A 26947-nucleotide genomic window follows, 5' to 3' on the forward strand; every position below is an offset into this window, starting at 1 on the left:
TTTTGTCTCGACCCCAAACCTCTGTTCCCCAAAAGTAGAATCTGTTGTTTCTGCTACTTCTCTCATAAGGAAGCACGGCAATCTGTTCATTGTAGGTGTCCAGGTAATACAGGGGATTGGAATTCAACCCTGGCCTGGGTGCCAGAGAGTAAGCATCTCACACAGTCCCTACTTGAGAGCAAGGGTTGGGGACACTGTCTGTTACTGAGTACTCCACCAGGCACCCCATACCCAAGCACTTAGAACTGTTACATTATTTTTCACTGAAGCAAAATTGACATATAACATTATATTAGTTGTAGGCATACAGTGTAATGATTCAACATTGCTATATATTGCAAAATAATAACCACAATAAGTCTAGTTAACATCTATCACCATACAGTTACAAAGAATTTTCTTCTTGTGATGAGAACTTTTGAGATCTCTCTCTCCTAGCAACTTTCAAATATAAAATATGTATTATTATTTCATTAGTAGTAGTATTTATTTATTAGCATTATTAAGTACAGTTGCCATGCTGTACATTCCACTCTTGGACTTATTTATTGTGTAACTGGAAGTTTGTACCTTTTGATTCCCTTCACTTCATTATATCCACCCCCGCCTCTGAAACCACCAATCTGTTCTCTGTTTCTATGAACTTGTAGTTGTTTTTTTTTAATTTGTCTTTTTCTGGCTTGTGTCACTTAGCACAATGCCCTCAAGGTCCATCCATGTTGTCACAAACAGCAAGATTTCATTCTTTTTTATGGATGAATAATATTTCATTGTCTATATACAACACGTTTTCTTCATTCATATGTCAGTGGACACTTAGATTATTTCCATATCTTAGCTATCATAAATAATGCTGCAATCAAAATGTGATGCATATATCATCTCAAATTAGTGTTTTTATTATTTTTAGATAAATAACCCAGAAGTAGAATTGCGAGTTCATATGGTAGTCATTTTTAATTTTTGAGGAATTTCCAAACTCTTTTCCATAGTGGAAGCACCAATTTCCATTCCCACCAAGAGCGCACAATGGTCCCCTTTTCTCCACATCCTCACCAAGCCTTGTAGTATTTTTGATAGTAGCCATTCCAACAGATGTGGGGTAATAACACGTTATGGTTTTGATTTGCATTTCCCCGATGATTAGTGACGATGAGCACCTTCTCATGTACCTTTTGGCCATCTTTATGTCCTCCTTTGGGAAAAAAATGTCTATTCTGATCCTCTGTGCATATTTTAATCGGTTAGTTTGGTTTTTTGCTATTGAGTTGTATGAGTTCTTTATATATTTTAGATATTAATTCCTTATCAGATATACGATTTGCAAATATTTCCTCCCATCCAGTAGGTACCTTTCCATTTTGTTGATGGTTTACTTTGCTGCGCAGAAGCTTTTTAGTTTGATGTAATCCCACCTGTTACTTTTTTTCTTTTGTTGCCTTTGCTTTTGTTGTCGAATCCAAAAAATGATCACAAAGATCAATGTCAAAGCTTACTGCTGCTGCTATTTCCTTCTAGGTATATTCAGATCTTACTTTCAAGTTTTTAACCCATCTAATTTTTGTGAGTGGTGTAAAATAGTGGTCCAGTTTCATTGTTTTGCATGCGGTTGTCCAGTTTTCCCAACACCATTTTTTGAAGAGACTTTGCTTTCCCCATTGTATATTCTTGGCTCCTTTGTCATTAATTAGTTGACCACATATGCATGGGTTTTTTCCTGAGCTCTCTATTCTGTTCCACTGATCTACGTATCTTTTTTTTATGCCAACACCATTCTGTTTTGATGACTATAGTAGCATAGTTTGAAATCAGGGAGCACAAAACCTCCAATTTTGTACTTCTTTCTCAAGATTGCTTTGGCTATTTGGGGTCTTTTGAGGTTCCCTACAAATTTTAGGGTTCTTTGTTCTATTTCTGTGAAAAAATGCCATTGGAATATCGATGGAGATTACATTAACTCTGCAGATTGCTTTGAGGAGTATGAGCATTTTTTAAATATTAGTTCTTTTGAGCTATGAGCGTGGACTATCTTTCCATGTATTTGTGTCTTCAGTTTCTTTCATCAGTGTCTTAGTTATCAGTGTACAGTTCTTTCACTTCCTTGGTTAAATTTATTCCTAGGTATTTTATTCTTTTTGATGCAACTGTAAATGTTATTACTTTTTAATTTCTCTTTCTGCTCTTTTGTTATTATAGCATAGGAATGCAACAGATCTTGACGTATTAATTTTGTTTCCTGAAACTTTACTGAATTTTTTGATTAGTTCTAACAGTGTTTTGGTGAAGTGTTTAGGGTTTTCTGTATAATATCTTATCATATGCAAATAGTGACATTTTACTTCTTCCTTTCCAATTAGGCTGCCTTTATTTCTTTTTCATGCCTAATTGCTCTGCTTAGGATTTCCAGTATTATGTTAAATAAAGTGACATCCTTTGTCTTGTTCTCTGATCATAGATGGAAAGCTTTCAGCTTTATGCTACTGAGTATGATGTTAACTGTCGGCTTGTCATATATGGCTTTCATTGTGTTGCAGTATGTTTACTCTATACCTACTTTGTTGAGTTTTCTATCATAAATGGATATTGAATTTTGTCAAATGCTTTTCTGAATCTTTTGAGATGATTATATGATTTGTATCCTTCATTTTGTCAACGTGATATACCCTGCTGATTTGATTTGTGGACATTTAGCTATCTTTTCATCCCTGGAAAAAATCCCAGTTGGTCAAGCTGTGTGATCCTTGTAATGTACTATTAAATTCAGTTTGCTAATATTTTGTTGAAGATTTTTGAATCTATGTTCATCTGAGATATTGGCTTGTACTTTTCTTTTCCTGTGCCATCCTTGTCTGGTGTTGGTATCAGGGTAATGTTGGCCTCATAAAAGGAATTTGGAAGAGTTCCTTCCTCTTCCATTTTTTGGAAGAGTTTGAGAAGAATTGGTATTAATCGTTCTTTGAATGTTTGGTAGAATTCACCAGTGAAGCCATCTGGTCTTGGACTTTTGTTTGTTGAGAGGTTTTTGATTACTCATTCAATTTCCTTACTGGTAATCAGTCTGTTTATATTTTTTTTACTTCATAATTTTGTCTTCTTCCTAGGAATTTATCCATTTCTTCCAGGCTGTCAAATTTGTTGGCATATTTTGTGGTATCAGTTGTAACGTCACCTATTTCCTTGAGTCTTCTCTCTCTTCTTTTGGTCAGTCTAGCTAAAGATTTGTCCATTTTGTTTATCTTCTTAAAGAACCAACACTTAGTTTCATTGATCATTTCTGTTGTCTTTTTAGTCTCTTCCCTTTATTTCCACTCTGATCTTCATCATTTCCTTCCTTCTATAACTTTGGGCTTCATTTATTCTTTTTTGTTTTATTTTTAAATGCTTTTTGTTTCTGGTTATAGAACATGAAAGTAAGTCATATTGGTTACAAATAATTCCAAAAATATGGGAATATACATATGCAGATAAACAGTGAGATGTCTATATTTTCAGAGAATTTTTTTCTATGCAGATACTCAGTTTTTTTACTTCTCCCTCCCCCAAAAGTATACTATCAACAGAATACATTTTTTGTATTCCACTCTTTCTACTCAACAACATGTACATTTTTTTCATGCTGATAAATAGAAATCCATCACTTTTGATGGTTTCATGGGTTTCTATTCTGGATAAATCAGCAGTTGTTTAACAAATCTTTGATCAATGAATAGTTAGGTTACTCTGATTTGTCACGTTATAAAGAACATCCTTGTACTCCTGTCTGAGAAGCAGTTTCTTTCACAGATAAAAAGGCACAGGGGGGCCCGAGTCCCATCCATGCTTACAGTGTTTTGCCACCAGAGCTTTCCAGGGAATGTAGTATCTGTACTAGTCCCCGGCCTGGCAAGAGATGCGAGTAGAGCCAAAGCCTGGGCCCCCAGGCTCACTGGGTTTCCGGCTTCCAGCTCTCCCTTCCCTGACCCCCACCAAATGGCCGTTCAGCTTAATGTGTCCTCAGCCTGCAAACATCCACAGAACATGACTCTTTCCAGTTCAACACAGAAGCAAAATTTCTCACCTAATTAAAAGTCCTGAGCCAGATCTGCATTCCTTTATTCCAAAAACATCTACCAAGCACCCTCCATGTCTGCTTTTGTAGTCCTAGGCACTAAGCAGTAAAGTCAAAGAGCCACAGTGGTTCTGCTGACAGGCCCTCCCCACCCCGCACAAGCTCCGTCTCCACCTCTCTGAACCTGCCAACTTTGTCCTGATCTCCAGTCTTTGGGGGGTTTGGGGGGAGTCACACCCAGAGGTTAAGTAGTTTTTCCTTTTTTTTTAACCCTCTAAGCAAAATACCTCCTTTGCTCCATCTTCCTCCCCACCCCTTCTCCAGTAACAAATCTTATCTGAGGGAGCTCAAAGCCCTCTACATTTAGACCTTGAAAAGAGTCTCTTTTCCTTGCCTGAGGCAGAAGGAGGGCTCAGGTGTTCTGAATACAGTGGATCTTCCAGGGCGGGGAACTGCTCTACCAAGTGGAACAGCAAGGCTTCTGCTAAAGGAGGTGGAGAAAACGCTCCACACTTTGAGAAGAGTAAAGATGACACATGTACATAAAGAAGGAAGGCCCAAGCTCAGGCAACTCCCTGGCAGCAGAGTTTGATCGCTGGTGTGCCTCAGCTTGGATGCTGAGGACAATTGTGGTCAAGTGAGTCATTGAGAACACTGTCTGAAAAGGCTGCTTGGGGAGCGAAGCCATGGCTGGTTTGTGATATAGGACCAGAGAAAAGGTTACAGGAAGCCAGACATGCTATGCTTGAGCCAAGGCATGGAGGTGGCATTTGGCCCAGGCTGACTGTCCAGAGAGGACTAGGAGGTGACAGGTTGGATGAGGTCATGTGAGTGTGGAAGACCAAGGGCCTGGATGGTCTCCAGTGCTAGGTTTTGATTTGACTGAGCAACGAATGGGAAAAAGTGTGTGGTTAGTTCAGCAGAGAAGTGACATCAAGAAACTGATAATTTTTAGAAGGATTAATTTGGTGGCTTTGTGGGACATTTGAATTAACAAGCGAAAGATGCGCAGAAGCAGGTGTTCCACTAACTTGGGAAAGCTTAAGTAAGTACACCCTGCCGGAGGTGAAATGTCACTGAGTTGAGTCGGCTATGTAGGTGGCAGCAGAAAACGTCACCACCATGTCTCAGGGCAAGATGGGCTTTTGAGGATTATGACTGGAGGGCCCAGAGTGAAGCACCACCTAGTCACCCCACCTTCCAGTTTCCTTCTGTGGCCTCATGAACCTGTCCCTGGTACTGTTTTTGGTATTGGGGAAGCCTTCAGCCCCAGGAACCGTGTTCCAACCAGTGTGTCTGTCCTCCAGCTATGACCATGAGGGCCGCCTGACCAATGTGACACGCCCCACGGGGGTGGTGACCAGTCTGCACCGGGAAATGGAGAAGTCCATCACCATTGACATTGAGAACTCCAACCGTGACGACGATGTCACTGTTGTTACCAACCTGTCTTCAGTGGAGGCCTCCTACACAGTGGTGCAAGGTAAGCCCCCACACACACACACCACCACCCCCCCTCAAATCTACCCCCAGGCCCAGAGCCCAGCCAAGCCTGAGAAGCGAGTTACCAAGCCCCAGAGGACTTTCACACCCCTGGAGCATCCCTCAGCTCGCTGTTTCAGTGAAAGGTCCACAGCAAACAAACTCTCGAGAGCGCAGCCTTGTAGAAAATGACTTAATCGGATTCAGGAGAATGTCTGTACAGGACCATCCAGATATTTGGAAACGTATGCAGGCTAATCTGAAAACAGCAGCTGTCATCCCCACCTGCCCCCTCCCCACCTCCGCCTGCTCCGTCACCAGCCTCACACACACAGTGCCTCTCAAAGGCTGTTTATTCTCCTGGGCCCAACTTTTTTTTTTTTTTTTGGTCTCATTCTTGTTCTCTCTCTCAAACATTTTGTTTTGTTGAGTTGGTTGGTTGTCCTGAAATCAGGCTCTTCGGCAATCTCTTGCCAAGTGATCAGAGGTTCCCCCCCACCCCCATGATTACTGCTGCTGTTCAACATGACACACAGTCCAGGGCAAACGCAGGGGCTGACAAGAAAAGGAATCATGTGGATTAATTTTTCTTTTAATTAAGATACAATGTCAGTGGGTTCGCCCGTTGTCAGAGGATAAAAGTGTCCTCTCAGTAGATAAATAGTGACATTTCTGGACTATTATCCCACAACAGAGTCTATTTCAATGACTCTATTTCCACTCTGCCAAATGATTAATGATGTAGATTCTGTCTTTCGGTATGATGGCTGCAGTCGAGAAGTGACAGGTACTCACTTGCTCACTAGCCCAAAAGCCAGTGTCTTAGAGGCCAGCCCAGCTGGACTCCTTTGCCCGAATAATCAGAAAGCAACGTAGCTACAGAAGGAGTCTCTGACTCACATTCCCTTCCTGGAAGTTTTCGGTAAAGGAAAAGGTCAGAAGTCTGATTGACTAGGGCAGATTCCGTTGGAGCAGGTAAGCGCACGTTATCCGCACCCACTGGCTCAGTCCACCTCGCGCTAGTTGAATCTCTTTAGAGTTCTCTTGAGTGGAAGTGGCATCATGGTGAAGTCAGGAGCAAAAAGCACGAGGGCCAGCACAGTTCTTTTTCTCTCATTTTCTTGAAGAATTCTAGACTTGATTTGCAGTGGGTCTGACCTGCGGCTAAACCACCAACTTCAGATTAGATGGTAGGCAAAAGGGCACAAAAGTACTTAAGTAGTTTTTTTTTTTTTCATTTAAGCTAAAATATATGTTAAAGATCAGGGATTTGATTGACACAAATTGTGTAGGCAATAGACATCTTTAAATGTTTAAATGTACTATTAATAGTCTTCAGTGAGTAAAAGAAAAATATCACAGCATAATTATTTCTGGAGTGCCACATATTAATAATGTTTTTCTTTCCATGGATTAGTAGCATCTCTGCTACTCGTCGTGTGTGTGTGTGTGTGTGTGTGTGTGGTGGGTGGGTGGGTGCGTGTGTGTTGTGAAGGCAGCCTTAGACTGACAGCTGCAAACTACCATGGAAACCTATAAAAATAGGGGTTCTGTTCTCTATGACTGAATGGATAATTTATTTCCCTATCCCCACCCCCACTTACATTTCTCCAGATCAAGTGCGGAACAGCTACCAGCTCTGTAATAACGGTACCCTGAGGGTGATGTATGCCAATGGGATGAGTGTCAGCTTCCACAGCGAGCCCCATGTCCTAGCGGGCACCATCACCCCCACCATTGGGCGCTGCAACATCTCGCTGCCCATGGAGAATGGCCTAAACTCCATTGAGTGGCGTCTAAGGAAGGAACAGATTAAAGGCAAAGTCACCATCTTTGGCAGGAAGCTCAGGGTAAGTGGTTTCAACCAACTTGTCACCACAGAGTGGTAGGAGATCTACCCATTCCTCAGGGACCGAGGACATGTCCTAGTTTCCAAGCCTCCATTATTCCTTTCTTCCCTGGAAAAGACAAGTCCTTCTCCCTCAGAAGATAGAAGCCATATCCCTTTGGGGCTGACACCTTGGGGAAAACATCCTCCATTTCCTAGGACTGAAAAGGTGGGGGTTTCCCTTATGCTGTAGCTAGAGATAGCTTTGGTCTCCTTGTCACACTTGCCATCTTCTCTCTCAACTTTCACTGTTTGGCTAATTCAGATGAGTTGGTGACAGTGCCTATTGCATGCTGGGTAATTTGCTAAATACTGGAGGAACAAGTTTTTCCATGTGTTCTTTATACTCAAAGAGTTGAGAGTCAGTAGAGTGTATAGTGCAGGATAATCCGATGGGTTAAGTGAGAAGGTAGAGGAACATCCAGGGCCTGGTGGGATCACAGAGGAGGAGATGTCACCCAGCCTGAGGGGATCAGGGAGACCCTCCCAAGAGGATATAACAAGCAAACCGCAGTGGGGAGTTTTAACCAGCCCTAGCTTCCCCAGACTGGGGCACTTACCCACAAGTTACATCTCTTAAAAATTAATGTTTATCTTAAAAAATTAATACATAACGTTTTATTGAGGACTTTTATGATACAAGCACTATGTTAAATGCTTTACTTGTGTTATATTTTTTTCAGCAGCCCCATGGGGATATTTACTAATATCTCCATTTTTCACGTGAGGAAACACTGGCTCTGGGAAGCTAAATAGCCTGTCCAGGGGCACAATGGCTAGAAAATGGCAAAGCCAGGGCAGCCCCAGTTCCATCTCTCTATGTGGTTCATTTGCCAGTATTCTTAACTACCAGGCCACACAGCTTCCTGTTTAGGTCCCTGGGCATCCAGATAATCTGAGTCCTGCTCTGGTCACTTGTCTGGCACTCAGAGGGACTGCTTCTTAACCGCCAGGGGGCGAGGGGGCGATCCTAGGGATTCCAGACTTCATCAAATTCGGCCCATGTTTATTGAACGCCTACTATGAGCCGGCGCTGTGCTATGCACTTGAGATCCATGGCACACCAGGCAAAATCCCTATCCTCCTGCAGCTTACTTTCAGGGGTAGGGGAAACAGTGCAGGTAATAACTACACTAATAAGTAACTGAAATAATTGCAGATTGAAATAAGTATTAGGAAGATAGTAAAGAGTGGAACACGGCAGTGTGAACAAACACTTTGGAATCCCTGAGAGTCAGAAGGTTTACCATCAACCAAAATTGGGGCATAGCTTTTGCTGGGTCGTTGGACTGAAATGTAGCCAACCCAGGTGACCTCCCTGCAGAGCCAGGCTACCCCGAATTAGGATGCCACCTTTGTCTCGTCGAAGTTTAATTCTCCACGTTTGGTTATCAGCTAGCTCCCATGTTTTTCTTCCTCTGCCGGCATCTGCAAAGTTGCAAGCTGCAGAATCTTCCTACAGACAAAAATGAAATGAGATTAGTAGCTAAATCCTTAATGACTGGATTTCAGGGCTGTATAATTGATTTTTGATACTCTGCACTGTAGAAGTTGATTAGAAGTAGTAATCGTGCCTTTTCTCTGATAAATCAGTTATGCATTTTGACTAAGTTTTCAAAATAAAGATAAATGTAGCCCTAAAATAAAATGGCTGTAATCCCAACTCTGAATATTAAAAATCTTAATAACGGGACTTGTGGTAATTAGCAGGAGTTAGGCACGCAAGTCTTATAACTGAATTTCTGCCAGGGTTAGATTTGCTGGCATCATGTTTATGCAAATCAAAACACAGCTTTATCTATCAACACCTCAACACTTAATTGTCTAGTGTTAGTTCCTGTAACAATAATCACATATCCATTTAGCTCTCTTAAATGAAAATCACTATGAGATTATAACAGGTTGAGTGGACTGAAAATGTAATTTGAAAATGAGGGAGAAAGTCTGGAATTTATTTGCATCTCATTTATTTTAATTCAATTCATAAATTGTTTAGTGAATGAAATAAAAGCAACTTCTGGAAATTGCAAGGGAGCAGTTGGAAGAAGGTGCAAAAGAAAGGTGGGGTGTGACGTGGAGTGGGGAGTGTCTGTTTCCTCAGACGCTTCAGGAGCCCGTTGCTGGGAACTTCACAGCCACTGAACCAGTGGTAGCTGCGGGTCCCCTCAAGGCACACGGGCTCTGTCGGCAGCGAGAACGGGGGCTCTTCTCTCCTTGCCTTCAGTTCTAACGTTTCTCTTCACTCCACTTTGACTCCATTGTCACATGGGGCCCTGAAATTTTTCATTCATTCAAAAGATGTTTACTAGAACGGACTCTTAGGAGATTACATTTTATAACTAAAATTGTTTCCCTATGTATGTCTAGTTTTATTTTCTCTTTGATGTAAGTCTCTTCTTAAAGTATTTGGGCAGCAGATTAAACCAATATTTCAAATTCTAAACGAAAAAAAGATGTTTACTGTGTACCAATTATATGTCAAACACTATGGGGTGAGTAGACTATATATAGAGAAAGAAAACTGAATCCTTGCCATCGAGGAGCTTACAGCCCAGTGGGGAAGACAGTGTGAGTGGTGTGATATAAGCTATCGTGGAGGCTAATATGACAGGGAAAGCGATACTTCCTTGTGTTACTCAGGAGAGGACAGGCTGTGTGGCCAGGTAACGAGACCTGAAATCCCGGGGGCTTAACACACAGTCCAGTCCAGGTAAGGCAAGCAGCTCTTCTTGGTGATGACTCGCTGTGTTTGCTCCACCTTGCGATCCCGCCATTTTAAGCACATGACCGCTAAGGTTGCACTGGAAAGGGGAGAGGGCTTAGATGATTGAAGGGGCTTCATGAGCAGAGCCGGATGTGGCACGCAGCACTTCCACCCACCCTGAAGAGAACACAGCGGGGCGACTTCAACTTAACTGCAAAGAAGCTCAAGAGATGTTGTCTCTCTGAGCACCTAAGGAAGAAATGAAAGGAGAGCTGGTAAACGCATAGCAGGGGCTCGGTCACCCCAGTCTGGCCCGAGGGGCTCTGAGAGGTCAGGGAGAGTGTCACAGAAGAGTCGGGATAGGTTCCGAAGAGCTGTAGGAATCAGCCAGGCAAAGAGATGGGGACCAGGTGGTCAGGCAGAGGGTGTCTCCTGTGAAACAGCAAAGAGGTCCAAAAGGGAACGGTATTTCAGAAAACGTTAACTCAGTTTGGCCAGAGAGAAGGGGAACGTGTTTACTCCGGGGTGCAGAAAACGGGCGAGTTGGCCAGGGCCACACGTGGAAAGGACTGTTTTGCTAAGCTGGCATTTTTCCTGAGGACAGTGGGGAGCTGTTCCAGGGTTTAATTAGCAGAGTGATGTGTTGAGATATGTAGTGTTAGGAAGATCTCTCAGAGCCCAGAAATAAATCCTCACTTATATGGTCAGTTAATCTATGACAGAGGAGGCAAGCATATTCGATGGGGTAAAGACAGTCTCTTCAATAAGTGATGTTGGAAAAACTGGACAGATACATGCAAAAATATTAAATCAGACCACTTTCTTATACCATATACAAAAATAAGCTCAAAATGGATTAAAGACTTAAATGTTAGACCTGAAACCATAAAACTCCTGGATGCAAAACTAAGCAGTAAACTCTTTGACATCACTCTTAACAATATCTTTTGGATATACCTCCTCAAGCAAGAGAAACAAAAGAAAAAATAACAAATAGGAGGACTATATCAAACTGAAAAAGTTTTGCACAGCAAAGGAAACCATCAACCAACCAAATAAAAAGACAACCTACTAATGGGAGAAGATAATTGCAAATGATACATCTGATAAAGGGTTAATATCCAAAATATATAAAGAATTCATACAACTTAACACCAAGAAAAAATTAACAATCCTATTTAAAAATGGGCAGAGGAGCTGAATAGACATTTCTCCCAAGTGGACAAACAGATGGCCATCATGTGAAAAGACGCTCAACATCACTAATCATCAGGGAAATGCAAATTAAAACCACAATGAGATATCACCTCACACCTGTCAGAATGGGTGTCATCAATAAATCAACAAACAAGTGTTGGCGAGGATGCGGAGAAAAGGGAGCCCTCATGCACTGTAGTTTGCCTTGTAAATTAGTGTGACCACTATGGAAAACGGTACGGAGGATCCTCAAAAAACTGAAAATAGAACTACCATATGACCCAGCAATTCTACTTTGGGTGTATATCCAAAGAAAACCAAAACACTAATTTGAAAATTATATGTACCCATATGTTCATTGCAACATTGCTAGTAATAGTCAAGATGTGGAAGCAACCTAGATACCCATCAGCAGATGGATGGATAAAGATGTGTATATATACAATGGAATATTATTCGGCAATACAAAAAAAAGAATGAAGTCTAGCCATTTGCAACAATCTGGATGGGCCTAGAGGGTATTGTGCTATGTGAATTGTACCAGACAGAGAAAAACAAATGCCGTATAATCTCACTTAACATGTGGAGTCTAAAAACACAAAAATATAAACAAACAAAACAGAAACAGACCCTTAGATATAAGAGAATGAGCTATATAAATAAAAAAATAAATTTTGTTAATGAACAAGACAATAAAAAGCAAGAAAGCAAAACTATCTTCGTTTGGAGAATCTGTTACCTGGAAAACAAGAAAATCAACTGAAAATATTTTAGAAGCAATAAAGTTCAGCGATGTGACTATACATAAATAAAAAATTTGATTTTTATATGCCAGCAAAATCCAACTTTGAGCAAACGAAGGCAAATTGCCAGAGCACACACAAACTGGCCTCTGCAACATTTATTAAGGAAACTCAGAGAGACTGAAGCAGCACATGGGGTGTGAGTCTGACATTGCCCTTCACATTCTGGAAAAGCACATAAAGATCTAGCAGGGTCAGGTGTCAGACACTAGGAGAGGGATTCTGCCTACAGACATGGGACTTACATATTGCTCAACTGGGGAGACACCAGTCCCTCAGCAAGCACGACCAAGATTGACAGAAGCATATCCTTCATCACTGCACTGCCGCCTCAGCATTCGTGGTTTAAAAAAAAAGAAAAAAAAAAGAAGCCCTGTCAGGCTTCCTCAGATGTGGAAGAAGATGGATAAGAAGGAGACACGATTAGGAGGAGAGGGGCGGCACGTAGGCTGTTGCGGTCATCCAGACAAGAAACACAGTCACTGGCAGGAGAGAGAGAAAGAAGGGGAAGAGAGGTCTGAGAGAGATTAAGCACATACAATTAACAGGCTTTGGCAGCTAGCAGGGTTGCTGTGTCAGGCTCACCTTTTGAGGGTCCCTCTCCATGATCATACAGACTGGGAAGCTGCATGACGTCCAGGCTTTGGGGGCTGTGAAGGAGAGAGGCTGGGGACCGAAGTCCAAAACAGAGATGTGAGATCCTGGCAGCCCTGGTGCTGCCTCTTGGAAGCGGGAAGAAATTCAACGCAGCTTTAAAGTGCAGCCGTTTAACCAGTACCACGTAACTGTCGCTCCCCCATGGATAACAGGGAATTTGTAGAGAATCTGGGGAGCAGCAAGTTAGGGTGTCATGCATCGAAGGAAGTAGCCTGACCTTTCCCAGCGATTGGCAGGCTGCTGGGAGTCTGGCCAGTTAAGTGGTGTGAGGGCCCAAGGCTCTGGGCATCTCTGGAGTTCAGAGAAGACCAGAAAGTCCAGAGAAGCTATCAACACAGAGCAGTGCCCAGCAAAATTCTAATTCACCAAGGTACCCCTTCTAACAGCAGCCCAGTCAGGGACGTCTCAGCTGAAGAACGTGTCAGCAGCTCTTCCTTATCGGCTGGTGGCATGGAAGATGGCAGATAGATGACCATTACCACTTCCTTCTACCAAAAGCTTTATGATGCTTTGGCAAAATTTAATGTCTGTCTCTTCTTCCCAGCCCAAATTCAGTGTAGAGAAGATTTCCATTATCCTCCCAAGGACTTCCCAAGGAATGTCATTTGACAGAGTCCTCCCTCTCCCCTCCCCTCACCACACACCACTCCTTGCTCTGTTCTCTCTGATTTTTCAACATGAAACAGTCGCATCAGGGCATCTGTGAGTGCCATGAGCAAGGAGACCATGTCACCTCCGTATTCCTGGTACACGTGCTCTGTGGTAGGCACTCAGACAACAGGTAATAAAGGAAGATATGGTGACTGTGCCCCCTTAAGGCTCCTCCTGAGGAGGTGTTTAGTGCATAAATCCTGCTCTGCCCCTCACCCCCACTGAAAGCAGGCATGAATTCACACACACAGTGGCCCTTAGCTGTCAGGAATCATTGCCACTGCCAAGCACAGGAAATGCACTCAAACTGGCTTAATAAAAAAGGGCACGTGTCATCTCGCCTAAGGGCTCCCACAAGAGAGGGACTGGCTTAGTGACTCCAAGCCCGAAGGAGACAATGTCCCAGGCCCCACAGGAAACTGGTGTATTGTGTGTGTGTGTGTGTGTGTGTGTGTGTGTGTCTTTTTTCCCTCTTTCTCACAGCCTCCTTCCATCTCCCAGCAGCATTTCACTTGGCAGGTGGCCTAATTTTCTCCTACAGTGGACCGGTGGGTCAGGCAGACTTGGTCAGAAGTGACTCTTGGCTGACGTCAGCTCAGTTTAGTGAACCCTGAGGAAAGAAGAAAGGATCTCCCCTACAGGAACTGTGATTGGCCTGGCACAGATGGAGTTCACATGCCTGGGCCAATCCTTACTCAGGGAAATCGAGATCTATGATTGGCCAGGCAGGGTCACTTGTAGACACATGGTTCTTGTGATGGGCATCTCAGTAAAAATGCCCAGACAGGGGAAACCTTCGAGAAAGGGAATGATGTACCCAAAGAAGGAAGAGATCATAGGTTAAATCACACACACACACACACACACACACACACACACACACTCACACACACACTTCACACACACCTCTTCTATCATCAATAGTTATATTTACATCGTACAAAGCCTGATCATAAGACAAAATGCTGGCCCTGAGGATATGATCTGTAAATGCATTCGTGCCTCCTCCCCTCCCCCCAGAAAGCCTTGTTCTGGACTTTCAGAAGACAGAACTGAAACTAAACCCTTCTATTAAGATTTAAAACTTATGCTCTTTCCTAAAACGGATTTAGTGCATGGTTCCCTCTGACAAGGAAGGCGTATAACCACCCTCTAGGATATTTCCTCCCGATTACGATTTACATAAAGATTGCAAAAGCAAGAAACAGCTACATGTGTAGGTGGCAGAACAAAAGAAAAATTGCTTCCAAGATAATCTTCCATCGTGATATTGGTATTAGCGTTATTAGTATTCCAAGAAGAAGTGGGAATTAGTAATTTTGTTTTGGTTTCCGTATAATTAATATGACATTGAAAGTACATGTTAGCTTGTGTTACTTTTACTTCTGTGGCAAATGACAGTGACAGAGGAGCGAGGTGTGAGGCAGACGTGCATGTGTGCATGTAAACACATATACACATGAACCCAGTTCTGCATGGAGCCCGCTCAGGTGGGTCTGTTAACACACACAGTCATCACGAAAGCCTGGATTTTGTCAGCTTCCTGCCACAGGGCATTCATTCTGCACCAACTAATATTTTGGTTTTCATACACCCCTCATGTTCTTTGCACTGTACTAGACACTGAGTGTATCCTGGTGAGCAAAACAGAAAAGGCTAAATTGTTAGCGATGCTTGTATAGACAGAATAACTTGTAATACGTTGAAATTAGCATAAATAATACATCATTAGAAGGGCAAACTTCTGCAAATGCATTAGGCAGTGCATTCCCAAGCAAGTGGTACTCTCGGATGACTTGCTGTTTGGAGGGTGTGATGGACAAGTGGATCTTTTCCATTGTTTCTTCCCTATGTTTATTCTCATTGCCACACAGATGTTTTGCATGGTTGGTTCATGTGTCTTTATCCTCCTTGACCTGTAAACTCTGTAAGGGCAGCGGCCATAACTGTCTTGCTTATCTTGAGTGCTGGTCACAGTAACAAGCAAATTGTAGGTGCTCAGTAAATATTGAATGAATGAATGAATGAATGGGATTTTAACTTGATGTGGAAATCCACTCCCTGCGACCTCTATTAATTTCAGGTCTTGGGGGGCCCCCCAGAACGAGTCTGACTGCTCTTTGGGGTGAGGCAGTCAGGTATGTGAAGATGACAGATGTCCTCGCCACAGTTTCTGTTCTTAGTTTTCCATGGTGGAACCTTAGATCACCAGAGATGCTAGGATTTTTAACTCTGTCTAATTCAACCCCCTTTATTTACAGATGTTTGTTGAGCACCAAGCACTGCCCGAAATAATAGGGACATTAAGAAAAACAAGGTGAAGTCCCTACCCACCAGAAGCTCACAGGCCATTCCAGATAAGGAAACCGAGGCGCGGGTGGTGAAGGCGCTGCTTTGCAGTGACAGAGCTAATCATCGTCCAAATTGCAGCTCAAATCCAGGTCTTTTTCACCTTTCCGCCTCCCCACCATCCAAAACAGCAAGTCATCCAAAAATAATGTTTGCTTGGGGAGTACATTATTTAATGTGTTTACAGAGGCTTGCCCTTCTAATTATTCATTATTTAAGCTAATATTAAATAGATAGCAAGTTGTTTTGTCAGCACGAGCCCTGATCCCCATGTAGCATTGAGTCTTGTGTGGGAGGTGGGGAGAAGCTGTTTTTGAAATCCCAGAGGACTGACCCAGAAAGGAAATAAAGATGTCATCTAGGCCAGGCAAATAACTAAACTCTCCAAGGTAGGAATTCTGCTTTTAGATGTCACCAGACTTGGAGAATCTCATGCCCTTACTCACTATTCTTTTTAGGGTTTCCCATACTCCAAGCAGGATAGGCAGACAGTTCTTCTCTAAGTCTAGCTGAAATCTCTCCTGCTGTGCTACAATGCCATTTCCTGAAAGGGATCCATCCCATGTTAATTTCCTCCTTCCTGTTTCTCAAATCACCAGCTCACATCATCGCCCCTCAAGCTAAGTTAAGTTAGAGTCTAGCGGGTTATAGGCCCAGCAGGGCTATTTTGATGACAGCATTTCCTCTTCTCAGGGTTTTTATGGGCCTCCTTGTGACAGGCCTGTGCTCCGTGAGATCAAAACATTCTAGGGGGAGATTCCACAGGGGAACAGACTTCCCAGCGTGTGCCCTCTGCAAAAATAAAAACTCTGCTAAATAGCTGAGTTTTATTAACTGGGGAAGCCAGGCTGAGGAAAATGCCCGATAATTAAAAATAATGGCTTCCTTACAAACACAAAATTGTATTAATTTAAAAATTGGTTTCTCTATTGCCGAATACCTACCGAGCCAGCTGGGAAGGGAATTGTGCTGATCCTGGCAGTGAAAATAATTCAAAATAACTTTTATGTTCTCCAGGAAGCCTCAAGGTTAATTTAAATATTGTTAGATGGGTAATTTAATTTGGAATAAGAGAACAGTGTGGCTAAATTAAAGCTCCCGCACAATCTGAACTGGGGGGCAGGTGCCCATGAAGGGTTGAACGTGCCTGTCAAACCCTCCAACATCTCACGCCCCACAGCTGAGGTACCGCCTCTTCACAAATGGCACCCTCATAATTAAAGATATTTGATTCTAATCAAATTACACAACTGACCTGAACTCCTTGGCTCAGCTTCCAGTGAATTTATCATATTTAATTATTAGAAGCATTAGGCATTTGTAAAGAAATTACACACGTCAAATTGGTGGAGTGACGTCACCAAGATGGCGACAGGGTCGGTCCTGACTTTGCTCCCCTTATGACAAGAACGACTAACAGCTACTCATGGACAGGACACTGCTGAGAGAATCCTGGAACACAGGGCTAGGCCGAAGCACCCCCCGTGTCACAGAGACCAAGACCGATGGCATCAGAAGTAGGAGCAGCTGCCCGCTGACCACATGGCCCCCCCTCGGCTGACACAGCACCATGCTGAGAGGTCTCCCCTGAGCCTACGATTCCTCCGGTGGGAAAAGAGAGCCCAGAGGGGCCATTCAGCTCACCCAGCATTGCGAGTCTCTTCGTGGGAGCCCCTACTCTGGTCTCAGCTCACAGAGATTGCAGGGGAATCTGATTGTGACAAAGAATGGAGGAGGGGCTGCCAACGACTAGCACTCAGATCTTAGCAGACCTGTTTTCCACCAGCGGCTTTGCTCATCTGCACAACCAAGTTGGTGGCACAGTCTGACGGTTGAAGTCAGCGGGGTGCTGGTCTGTCCTCTCCCAGGCAGGAGAGCTGAGTCGTAGCCCCACAAGCTGCTGAGTGTTGCACCCAGCCCTATCCAACTGGAAGGGCCGGCGAGAAGACCTGGACGCTGCACAGTCCAGCGACGTTCAAACTGAGAGACGGACTGGTAAACAAAGCCGGCACAGAGCGTGGAGGGTCTCCTGCTATGTCCAGGCAGGGGGAGTTAATTCACAGCCCCACCATCTGCTGCCTTTAGCTCCCTGGCCCTCTGGAACAGAAAGCCTGTTTGGAAAATTTAGGAGGTGCCTAAAGTGGGCCCTCCCACCCTACCCAGGCAAAGGAGCTGAGTCCTAGCCCCACCCACTACTAAGCACCCTGACTGGTCGGAACGGAGCAACAAATAATCCAGTTTGGCAAAGGACTTGGATAGACATTTTCCAAACAATATATACGAATGGCCAATAGGTACATGAAAGATGTTCAACATCACTAATCATTAGGGTAATACAAATCAAAACCACAGTGAGATGCCATGTCATGCCCGTTCGAATGGCCGTCATCAAAAAGATGAAGAGATGAATGCTGGTGAGGATATGGAGAAAAGGGAATTCTCGTGCACTATTGGCGGGATTGTAAATTGGTACAGACGCTATGGAAAACAGTATGGAAAACAGTATGGAAGATCCTCAAAAATTAAAAATAGAAGTATGCAATCCAGCAATTCCACTTCTGGGAATATAGTCAAAGGAAATGAAAACACTATGTCAAATAAATATCTGCATTCCCATGTTCACAGCAGTTATTTACCATAGCCAAGACGTGGAAACCACCTAAGTATCTATTAACAAATGAATGGATAAAGAAGTTATGGGGGTGTGTGTGTATGTGTGTGTGTGTGCGTGTGTGTGTAATATTATTCAGCCATATTAAATGAGGAAATCCTGCCACTTGCAAAAATATGAATGGACCTGAAGGGTACTATGCTAAGTAAAATAAGTCAATGAAAGGCAAATACTGTATTATCTCACTGATATGTGGAATCTTAAAAAACCTTAACTCATAGAAAAAGAGGTGAGATCAGATTATTTGTGGTCACTGGTGGCAAGCGGGGCAGGGAGATGGAGGAAGGGGGAGTTGAAAGAAGGTGGTCAAAATGTACAGACTTCCAGTCATAAGATAATTAAGTACTAGAGACGTGAGGTGCAGCATGGTGACTATGGCTAACACTGCTGTAAGATGTATATGAGAGGTGTCAAGAGAGTAAATCCCAGGAGTTCTCATTACAAGGAGAAAAATACTGTGGGTTTTTTTTTTTTTCTCATCTACATGAGATGATAGATATTAACTAAACTTATCGCAGTAATTATTTTATGATATGTGTAAGTCAAATCATTATGTCGTCCACCTTAAACTTATTTGGGAATAAAATCCCACCTTAAATTATCAATGGCTAATGGTTAATGTCTATTACTTTTTTATGGTTGATGCACCCAGGCCAGGGGTCAGAGGCCTCGCCAGCTCTGAGTAGTAGCAGGAGACTCAAATGTTGGCGGTCAGAGGTTGGGGACCTCTCTTCTGTGCTTGCCCACTATTCAATTCTTTCTGTAATCTTAGCCCCTCACATACTAATATAGTTGTTACAGTGATAGTCATGCTAATTCATATGTGTGATTTATATGTTGGTGCTTTTCATGATTGTTATAGTATATATTCATTCTCATAGATAGATTAGATAGATAGATAGATAGATAGATAGATAGATAGATAGATAGATGATAGGTGGGTAGGTGAGTGGATGGATAGATGGATGGATGGATGGATGGATGGATGGACAGATGGATGAATGGATGGATGGATGGCTGGATAGGTAGACAGACAGACAGACAATACACACATATGCATACCCGATTATGTTATGGTTATACATATGATTCACCCGTTGGTCTCTCCCAGGTAACTGAAGATAGGGTCTTAAGTCACACTGAGTGTGTTTTTTACCAAGAATGCACCAGAGCCCCCCAACGTCTGTTCCCTGGGGTGCTGACACAGCACTGTGGCGTCAGTCCAGCAGCCATGTTCTGAGGGAGCAGCCCAGGTGGTTTAGAATCGCGTGCCCATCGACAGCTGCTGGTCGGAGAGGCGGTACTGAGAGAGACGAAGACAGTGGACTCTGGGCTGGACTCCTGGCTCCACAACTTAACTACTGTATGAGCTTGAGCAGGGCGCTTAAACCTATCTGTGCCTTGTGTGTAAAATGATGGTAGTAATAGTGCTGGCTGAGAGTGTTGTCCTGAGGACTAAATGAGATAACACAAGGGTGGTGCTGAGAACTTGCTAAGCCCATCTTAAGTTCACAACTGCATTGCTTTGTTGGTGGCTGTATATTATCAAAGAGAAGCAAAAGGCAGGGTGAGAGAGGGATGAGGAAAGAGAAGGAGGCTAGAAGGAGTTGGAAAATACGCAGGTATGGGGGGAGTCACCAGCAGCTGGCTGGAGGAACACTGAAAATTCTTCCTCCTTGTCGCCACATTATTCATTCTGCCCAACAAAGCATTGGTGAGGCCTTGAACTGAAATTCTTGAACACAGGGGTTTAAGAATCTTTTGCAGTTGTCCCAAATGTAGCAACTCGTTGTGGTTAAACTTGTGTCTGCCCCCGGCCTGTGCTTCGCTCTGGATGTGGTGACTAATTTGAGATCAAGGTCCCAGTAATTCTGACAGCATTAACTTTTGGACCCATTAAAAAAATGCTCACTTTCTGCCTTCTTGACTGTTCTTTCCAATTGCTGCATCTTTGATATAAACCTCCCACTTGAAGCTGAGTTTCTTCATAATCCAAGAACTCGCCACCTTTATTTCTATCTCCATGCTTTGATGCATTCTCTTTTCTAAATATTCTATCTCAAACGTTCTACCCCCTTCTCTCTGGGATGACTCCGTGGAAACAGCAATAGTTTGGGGAATCAAGTAGTCCTGGGTTCAAATCCAGCCCCTGCACTTGTCTAGTTATGTGACCCCTCTGAGCTCAATTGCCCACATACAAAATAATTTATACCTATGTCGTGACGATTAAACTGGGGTCAGGTATGTAAAAGTACCTAGTACACTACCTGTCAAAGCATCAGGGGCTTGTATCAGTTTGGGTTAGTTTCACCTGCTACTAACGGAGATTGGAAATAACAAGAGCTGAAACAGGATATAGGCTTATTACCTTTATGACCTAAAAGGAGTCTAGCGGTAAGCAGTTCATGGCAGGTATGGATGACCACTGAAGACACCTAGGTCAGCATGGATCTAGAGTCTTCCTCTCTGGGTGAGCCGTCATCCTTGAGGTCTCCATCCTCAGTCACCCTGTATTCACAAGGTGAATGCTGGAGCTCCAGGAATCACATCCACACTCTACCTATGAAAAGGAGGAAAGTAGGAAGAACAAAATGGTGCCTACTTTTAAGCTGAGTCAGCTTCCTTCAAGATTCCCAGAAGACCCAGCTAACAACTACTACTTATGTTATCCACCCCTGTCTCCAAAGGAAGCTTTGCAGGATAATTCTTTACTTGGGCACTGTGCTGCTCCCCAGTATGCAGGTGTCTGTGGTATTAGAATTACCCTTTGACTCCCCATAAAGCTGAAGCATGGGGCCTTCAAGGGCTGTGGCAATGCTTTACAGTCTCTGCCTCATTTGACACATAGGGCGCTTAACGCATATATAATAGAGGAGGCAGTAAAGCTGGTTAAATATCTAAGTGGTTAACTGGTTGAAGTCTTTAGGCCTAGATTCCACACTAACCCTACCACTTCGCTGCTGTGTGACCTTGAGCACGTGTGTAACCTCTCTGTCTGGCGCAGTTTCCTCATTTGTCAAGCAGTCTTTGTGACCATCAGCTCAGACAACAGATGCAGTTTGCCTAACGCAATGCCTGTATATACTAGCCCTCAGCACCATCACCATGGTCATGGTCATTATCATAAGTGCTATTCAATTATTAGGGTAAAGTGAGGAGGTAGCAGGCATCTCTCACGTCTTTTGCTTCTGCCTGTTTACATCTGTTGCCTTCAGCGGTTACCTTAGGGACGTCTGGATTTGCAGTCAATTATGTTGAAAGAGCTTGAGCTGAGTCGGCTTCATTTTATTCACTTCCCAGCCATTCACTCAGGGTTAGGTGAATCTCAAGAGTCCTCTCCTTTACCCTTAACCAGAGTCTAGTCTCCCAGCTCTGCCTTCTGGGACAGGTTTCTTCTCTGTCAGATCAGATCAACTTCTAAATAAATATTAAATCATGTCTGGATGTATTCCACTACTCCTTTCAAATCTAAGTAAATCAGTCCTTCACTGTGTTGCAGTTTCCCAGGCCTGCTGAGGTCTCCCCAACGATGCCTCGCATTCTAGACAGAGGCAAGATTTTTCTCTAGATAGGAGTAAAGGAGTTCACATTGGAACGAGCCTTCAGATTCCCAGAGCTTTGTAAAATATGGAGTTTCTAAGATCTTTTCCCCACCCTCCTTTACTTAAGGCTTCAGAAGAAATCTTGGCACCTACTCTTAAAGATCCTTAGCGACTCAGCTGCTGATATGCCCCAAAAGGGCTGTAAGTGTACAAGTAGAGGCAAACCTCGGAGATGGGTTGGGTTCTAGGCCACTGCACTGAAGCGGGTCTCACAATGAAGCGCGCCGTAATCTTTTTGCTGGCGGAGGACCTTGCCTTCAATTTGTAAAAAACACCATAAAGCAAAGCACAATAAAAGGAGGTATGCCAGAATACAAATTCTCTTGTCCCTAGAGTGGCCGGGCCGGGCAGTCGGAACCTCAAGGTCCAGGGTTACTATGTGTGGCTACATAATTTATGCCCTGCCATTTTCACCATGCACACTTTCTACCACGTGATGGCACGCCTCGTGACGGTGCAGGGCACAGCGTACAAAACCGCTCACTGCAGCCAAGCCCAGGTCAGTCGTCTCTGACCATAAGCAGCCTCGTTACTGTATTCTAGTGCACCCTACAAATATTATTTTCTGTGTGCACCATGACGTGAAAACATTTAGAAAGCACTACTCTAAATGACATCAGAGTTCTTTCTTCCTCCAACGCGCACAATGCCCTGGCCACGCCAGCCGTGTCCCCATTGAAGCCCGAGCTAATATGCCTAGTGACGTCTTTCAAACCAGGCCCTCCGTGTTTCCCTTAGGTCCATGGACGGAATCTCCTGTCCATTGACTACGACCGGAACATTCGGACAGAAAAGATCTACGACGACCACCGGAAGTTCACGCTGAGGATCATTTATGACCAGGTGGGCCGCCCCTTCCTCTGGCTCCCCAGCAGCGGCTTGGCAGCTGTCAACGTCTCGTACTTCTTCAACGGGCGCCTGGCCGGACTGCAGCGCGGGGCCATGAGCGAGAGGACGGACATCGACAAGCAAGGCCGGATCGTGTCACGCATGTTCGCCGATGGCAAGGTGTGGAGCTATTCCTACCTGGACAAGGTGAGTGAGTGCCGCCCACGCTCGGCCGGGTCTTCCGCTTACTGGGGCTGCTCTTTTTCAGTTGACCAGATACACTTTGCCATAAGACATTTTAACATCTTTACTTCGACTCTGTAAAGGGTCCCCTCACGCTCTCCTCTCACTGGGAGGGAGGAAATCTAAAGAAAAATGTTACTCATAGCTCAGCATTACTACCATTAAAAGCAAATTAAAAAAAAAAAAAAAAAAAAGGAAGTGCTAGACACTCGGTAATAGCAAAAAGCCTGGATCGTCTGATTTTATTCTGAAAATGTAATACTAATAAGTGCTGCCGAAGCTGACGGGATCATCCCACGGCAGCACAGCTGGTCCTTACTTATGATTTGGAAACGCAGTGATTCATTTCTGCCTTGCCCAAAATTAAACCATCCACGTACGAAACTTCGCCTAAAACTCGAGCACACAGAGCAGCACCCTCCCACCTGCCCCATGGCCGAAGCAGCCAACAGATCCTCTCTGCATAATTCCCTGTGTCTGAAAGTGCCAGATTCAAGTCTCCGTGTCGGAAAAGGTCAGGTTGGAGCAGTGACCTTCAGGGCACAGGTCAAGAGTTTTGAAGGCTGTCTAGTCATCTAGTCATCAGGCAGGGGCTTACTCAACCTGGGCCTCTCACCTGGACTCACCTGGACGCAGGTCAATTTCCATTCCCTCCTTTCTCATCTCCTGATTACAGTGTTCACTGCAGACAGAGCTGTCATCTCTTCTGCAAGACAGGGGCTGCTGTCCCTTTGGTCCTTCCTGAATACTTGTTCTCATTATGCTGTAAAATACTGGGACAGTTGGCCGGGGGGCAGGACTCTCCCAATTGCCTTGAGTTTGAGGCCATTTTTCCCCGCTAAAGAATCAGTGATTCTGGGCTATTTAATCTTTTTAGTAGCTTCTAACTGGAGGATGTACTTTCTCTTTAGATTTAATCAGGGGTGGCAAGAACGTAGTATGTGCGTCACACCCGTCCCTTGCTGGGTCAATGGCAGTCATTTCTAAATAATTTCAGGATTCTTGTTACCGAGTCTGGAAGCAAACACAGTGCCTCTCACCTCAGTCCTCCAGGTGATCACTACCCGAAGAATGGTCCAGGCAACATCACTGTCACCTGGGAGCTTGTTACAAAAGCAGATTCTTAGGCTCCGCCTCCTCCCAGAACTACTAAATAAGATCTGCCTTTTGACAAGATCTCTGGCTATTTCACATGCAAATTGGGACGCACTGCTCCAGGCAGCCATCATGATCCGTCACATACCGAATAAAATCAATCAATTCATAATCTCTGGTCTAAACTTCTCTATCTTTTTTGTCTTTTGAACTGACATCTGGGGAAATGGAATAAATTCTGTCAATCTAAGTGATCCGTCCTAAAGAGCCAACTCATGTGTTCCCTTCCCCTTTGCTTCCTCAGTCCATGGTCCTCCTGCTTCAGAGTCAGCGTCAGTACATATTCGAGTATGACTCCTCCGACCGTCTCCACGCCGTCACCATGCCCAGCGTCGCCCGGCACAGCATGTCCACGCACACCTCCATCGGCTACATCCGCAACATCTACAACCCGCCTGAAAGCAACGCTTCGGTCATCTTCGACTACAGCGACGATGGCCGCATCCTGAAGACGTCCTTTTTGGGCACCGGGCGCCAGGTATTCTACAAGTATGGGAAACTCTCCAAGTTATCAGAGATTGTCTATGACAGTACCGCTGTCACTTTCGGGTATGATGAGACCACTGGCGTCTTGAAGATGGTCAACCTCCAAAGTGGGGGCTTCTCCTGTACCATCAGGTACCGGAAGATCGGCCCCCTCGTGGACAAGCAGATCTACAGGTTTTCTGAGGAAGGCATGGTCAACGCCAGGTTTGACTACACCTATCACGACAACAGCTTCCGGATTGCAAGCATCAAGCCCGTCATAAGCGAAACTCCCCTTCCCGTTGACCTCTACCGCTATGACGAGATTTCTGGCAAGGTAGAGCACTTTGGCAAGTTCGGAGTCATCTATTATGACATCAACCAGATCATCACCACGGCCGTGATGACCCTCAGCAAACACTTTGACACCCACGGGCGGATCAAGGAAGTCCAGTACGAGATGTTCCGGTCCCTCATGTACTGGATGACGGTGCAGTACGACAGCATGGGGAGGGTGATCAAGAGGGAGCTAAAACTGGGGCCCTACGCCAACACCACTAAGTACACCTACGACTACGATGGGGATGGGCAGCTCCAGAGTGTGGCCGTCAATGACCGCCCGACCTGGCGCTACAGCTACGACCTCAACGGGAACCTCCACTTGCTGAACCCGGGCAACAGCGTGCGCCTGATGCCCTTGCGCTATGACCTCCGGGATCGAATAACCAGGCTCGGGGACGTACAGTACAGAATCGATGACGACGGCTACCTGTGCCAGCGAGGGGCTGATATCTTCGAGTACAACTCCAAGGGCCTCCTGACGAGAGCCTACAACAAGGCCAGCGGGTGGAGCGTCCAGTACCGCTATGACGGTGTGGGGCGGCGGGCTTCCTACAAGACCAACCTGGGCCACCATCTGCAGTATTTCTACTCCGACCTCCACAACCCGACTCGCATCACCCACGTCTACAATCACTCCAACTCAGAGATAACCTCGCTCTACTACGACCTCCAGGGCCACCTCTTTGCCATGGAGAGCAGCAGTGGGGAGGAGTACTACGTTGCCTCGGATAACACAGGGACTCCCCTGGCTGTGTTCAGCATCAACGGCCTCATGATCAAACAGTTGCAGTACACGGCCTATGGGGAGATTTACTATGACTCCAACCCTGACTTCCAGATGGTCATTGGCTTCCATGGGGGACTCTACGATCCCCTGACCAAGCTGGTCCACTTCACTCAACGTGACTATGACGTGCTGGCAGGACGATGGACCTCTCCAGACTACACCATGTGGAAAAACGTGGGCAAGGAACCAGCCCCCTTTAACCTATACATGTTCAAAAGCAACAATCCTCTCAGCAATGAGCTGGATTTGAAGAACTACGTGACAGGTGAGGACTTTGGCACCTTGGTTGGGCAGTGGCTCCTTGTGGGGTGGGTGTGCTGGCAGACCAGTGGGGACGTCAAAAGACGGTCTTACATCTCACGCTAGGTTAGAATCCTGGAGAGCTATAAACCCTGGGCAGTCAGCACCTAGAACAGTCAAACGACCACAGTATAGAGCAGTCACCAATCTGTTCGAAGATGTCCTCACCATTTCCAAGTCCATTCAGTTGAAATAACCTTTATGAGGGCCCTCCCTTATAAAAGAGCTTTCCTCTGTTCCGACCCCAGCAGAGGAAAACAGCCTTACGACGGGGGCAAGAACGGGACTCTGGTGTCAGAAATACCAGATTCAAATTCCTTTTCTTCCACTTATAAGCCAGTGGACCATGGGCTAGTTGTCCAATCTCTCTGAGCTGTAGTTTCCGTCTCTGTGAAAGGACACTAATAAAACAACCCCGTAGAGTGATCTTGAAAACTAAACGAACATAGGTAGGTAAAATCTAGTGCCTGGCGCTTAGACTGTGGATGTTCACAGAAGAACGTCTGCTCACGTTATTAATGTTATCATCACAAGTGAAGCAGTGAGTTAGCATAGGTACTGAGATGGCTACAGCCCAGTTCTTGACCTCACCACCAGGCTGGCAGGATACACATACAAATAACCAGTGGCAGTACAAAGCAGAATTAAGCCTATGCTACCTTATAGGTGTCTATTCTGTTATTTATTCCATAAGCATTTATAGAGTGTACCATGCTAGATTCTGCAGATATGGTGAACAAGACGAACAGCCTTCTCTCCGAATGTGTGTGTGTGT

General features: G+C 44.6%; 1 protein-coding gene across 1 annotated transcript in view; it reads left to right on the plus strand.

The window, feature by feature from the left end:
* Positions 1–26947, plus strand: part of TENM2 (teneurin transmembrane protein 2) — a 1175329-nt gene that overhangs the window by 1137094 nt on the left and 11288 nt on the right. The window contains exons 28-31 of the mRNA XM_039877364.1: positions 5356–5531; positions 7145–7380; positions 22791–23087; positions 24523–26137. Of these exons, the coding sequence (XP_039733298.1) occupies positions 5356–5531; positions 7145–7380; positions 22791–23087; positions 24523–26137 (2324 nt within the window). The remainder of the gene's footprint in view (positions 1–5355; positions 5532–7144; positions 7381–22790; positions 23088–24522; positions 26138–26947) is intronic.

This window comes from Pteropus medius, unplaced genomic scaffold (genome assembly GCF_902729225.1).
Source record: "Pteropus medius unplaced genomic scaffold, Ma_sr-lr_union100, whole genome shotgun sequence".
Taxonomy (NCBI): Eukaryota; Metazoa; Chordata; class Mammalia; order Chiroptera; family Pteropodidae; genus Pteropus; species Pteropus medius.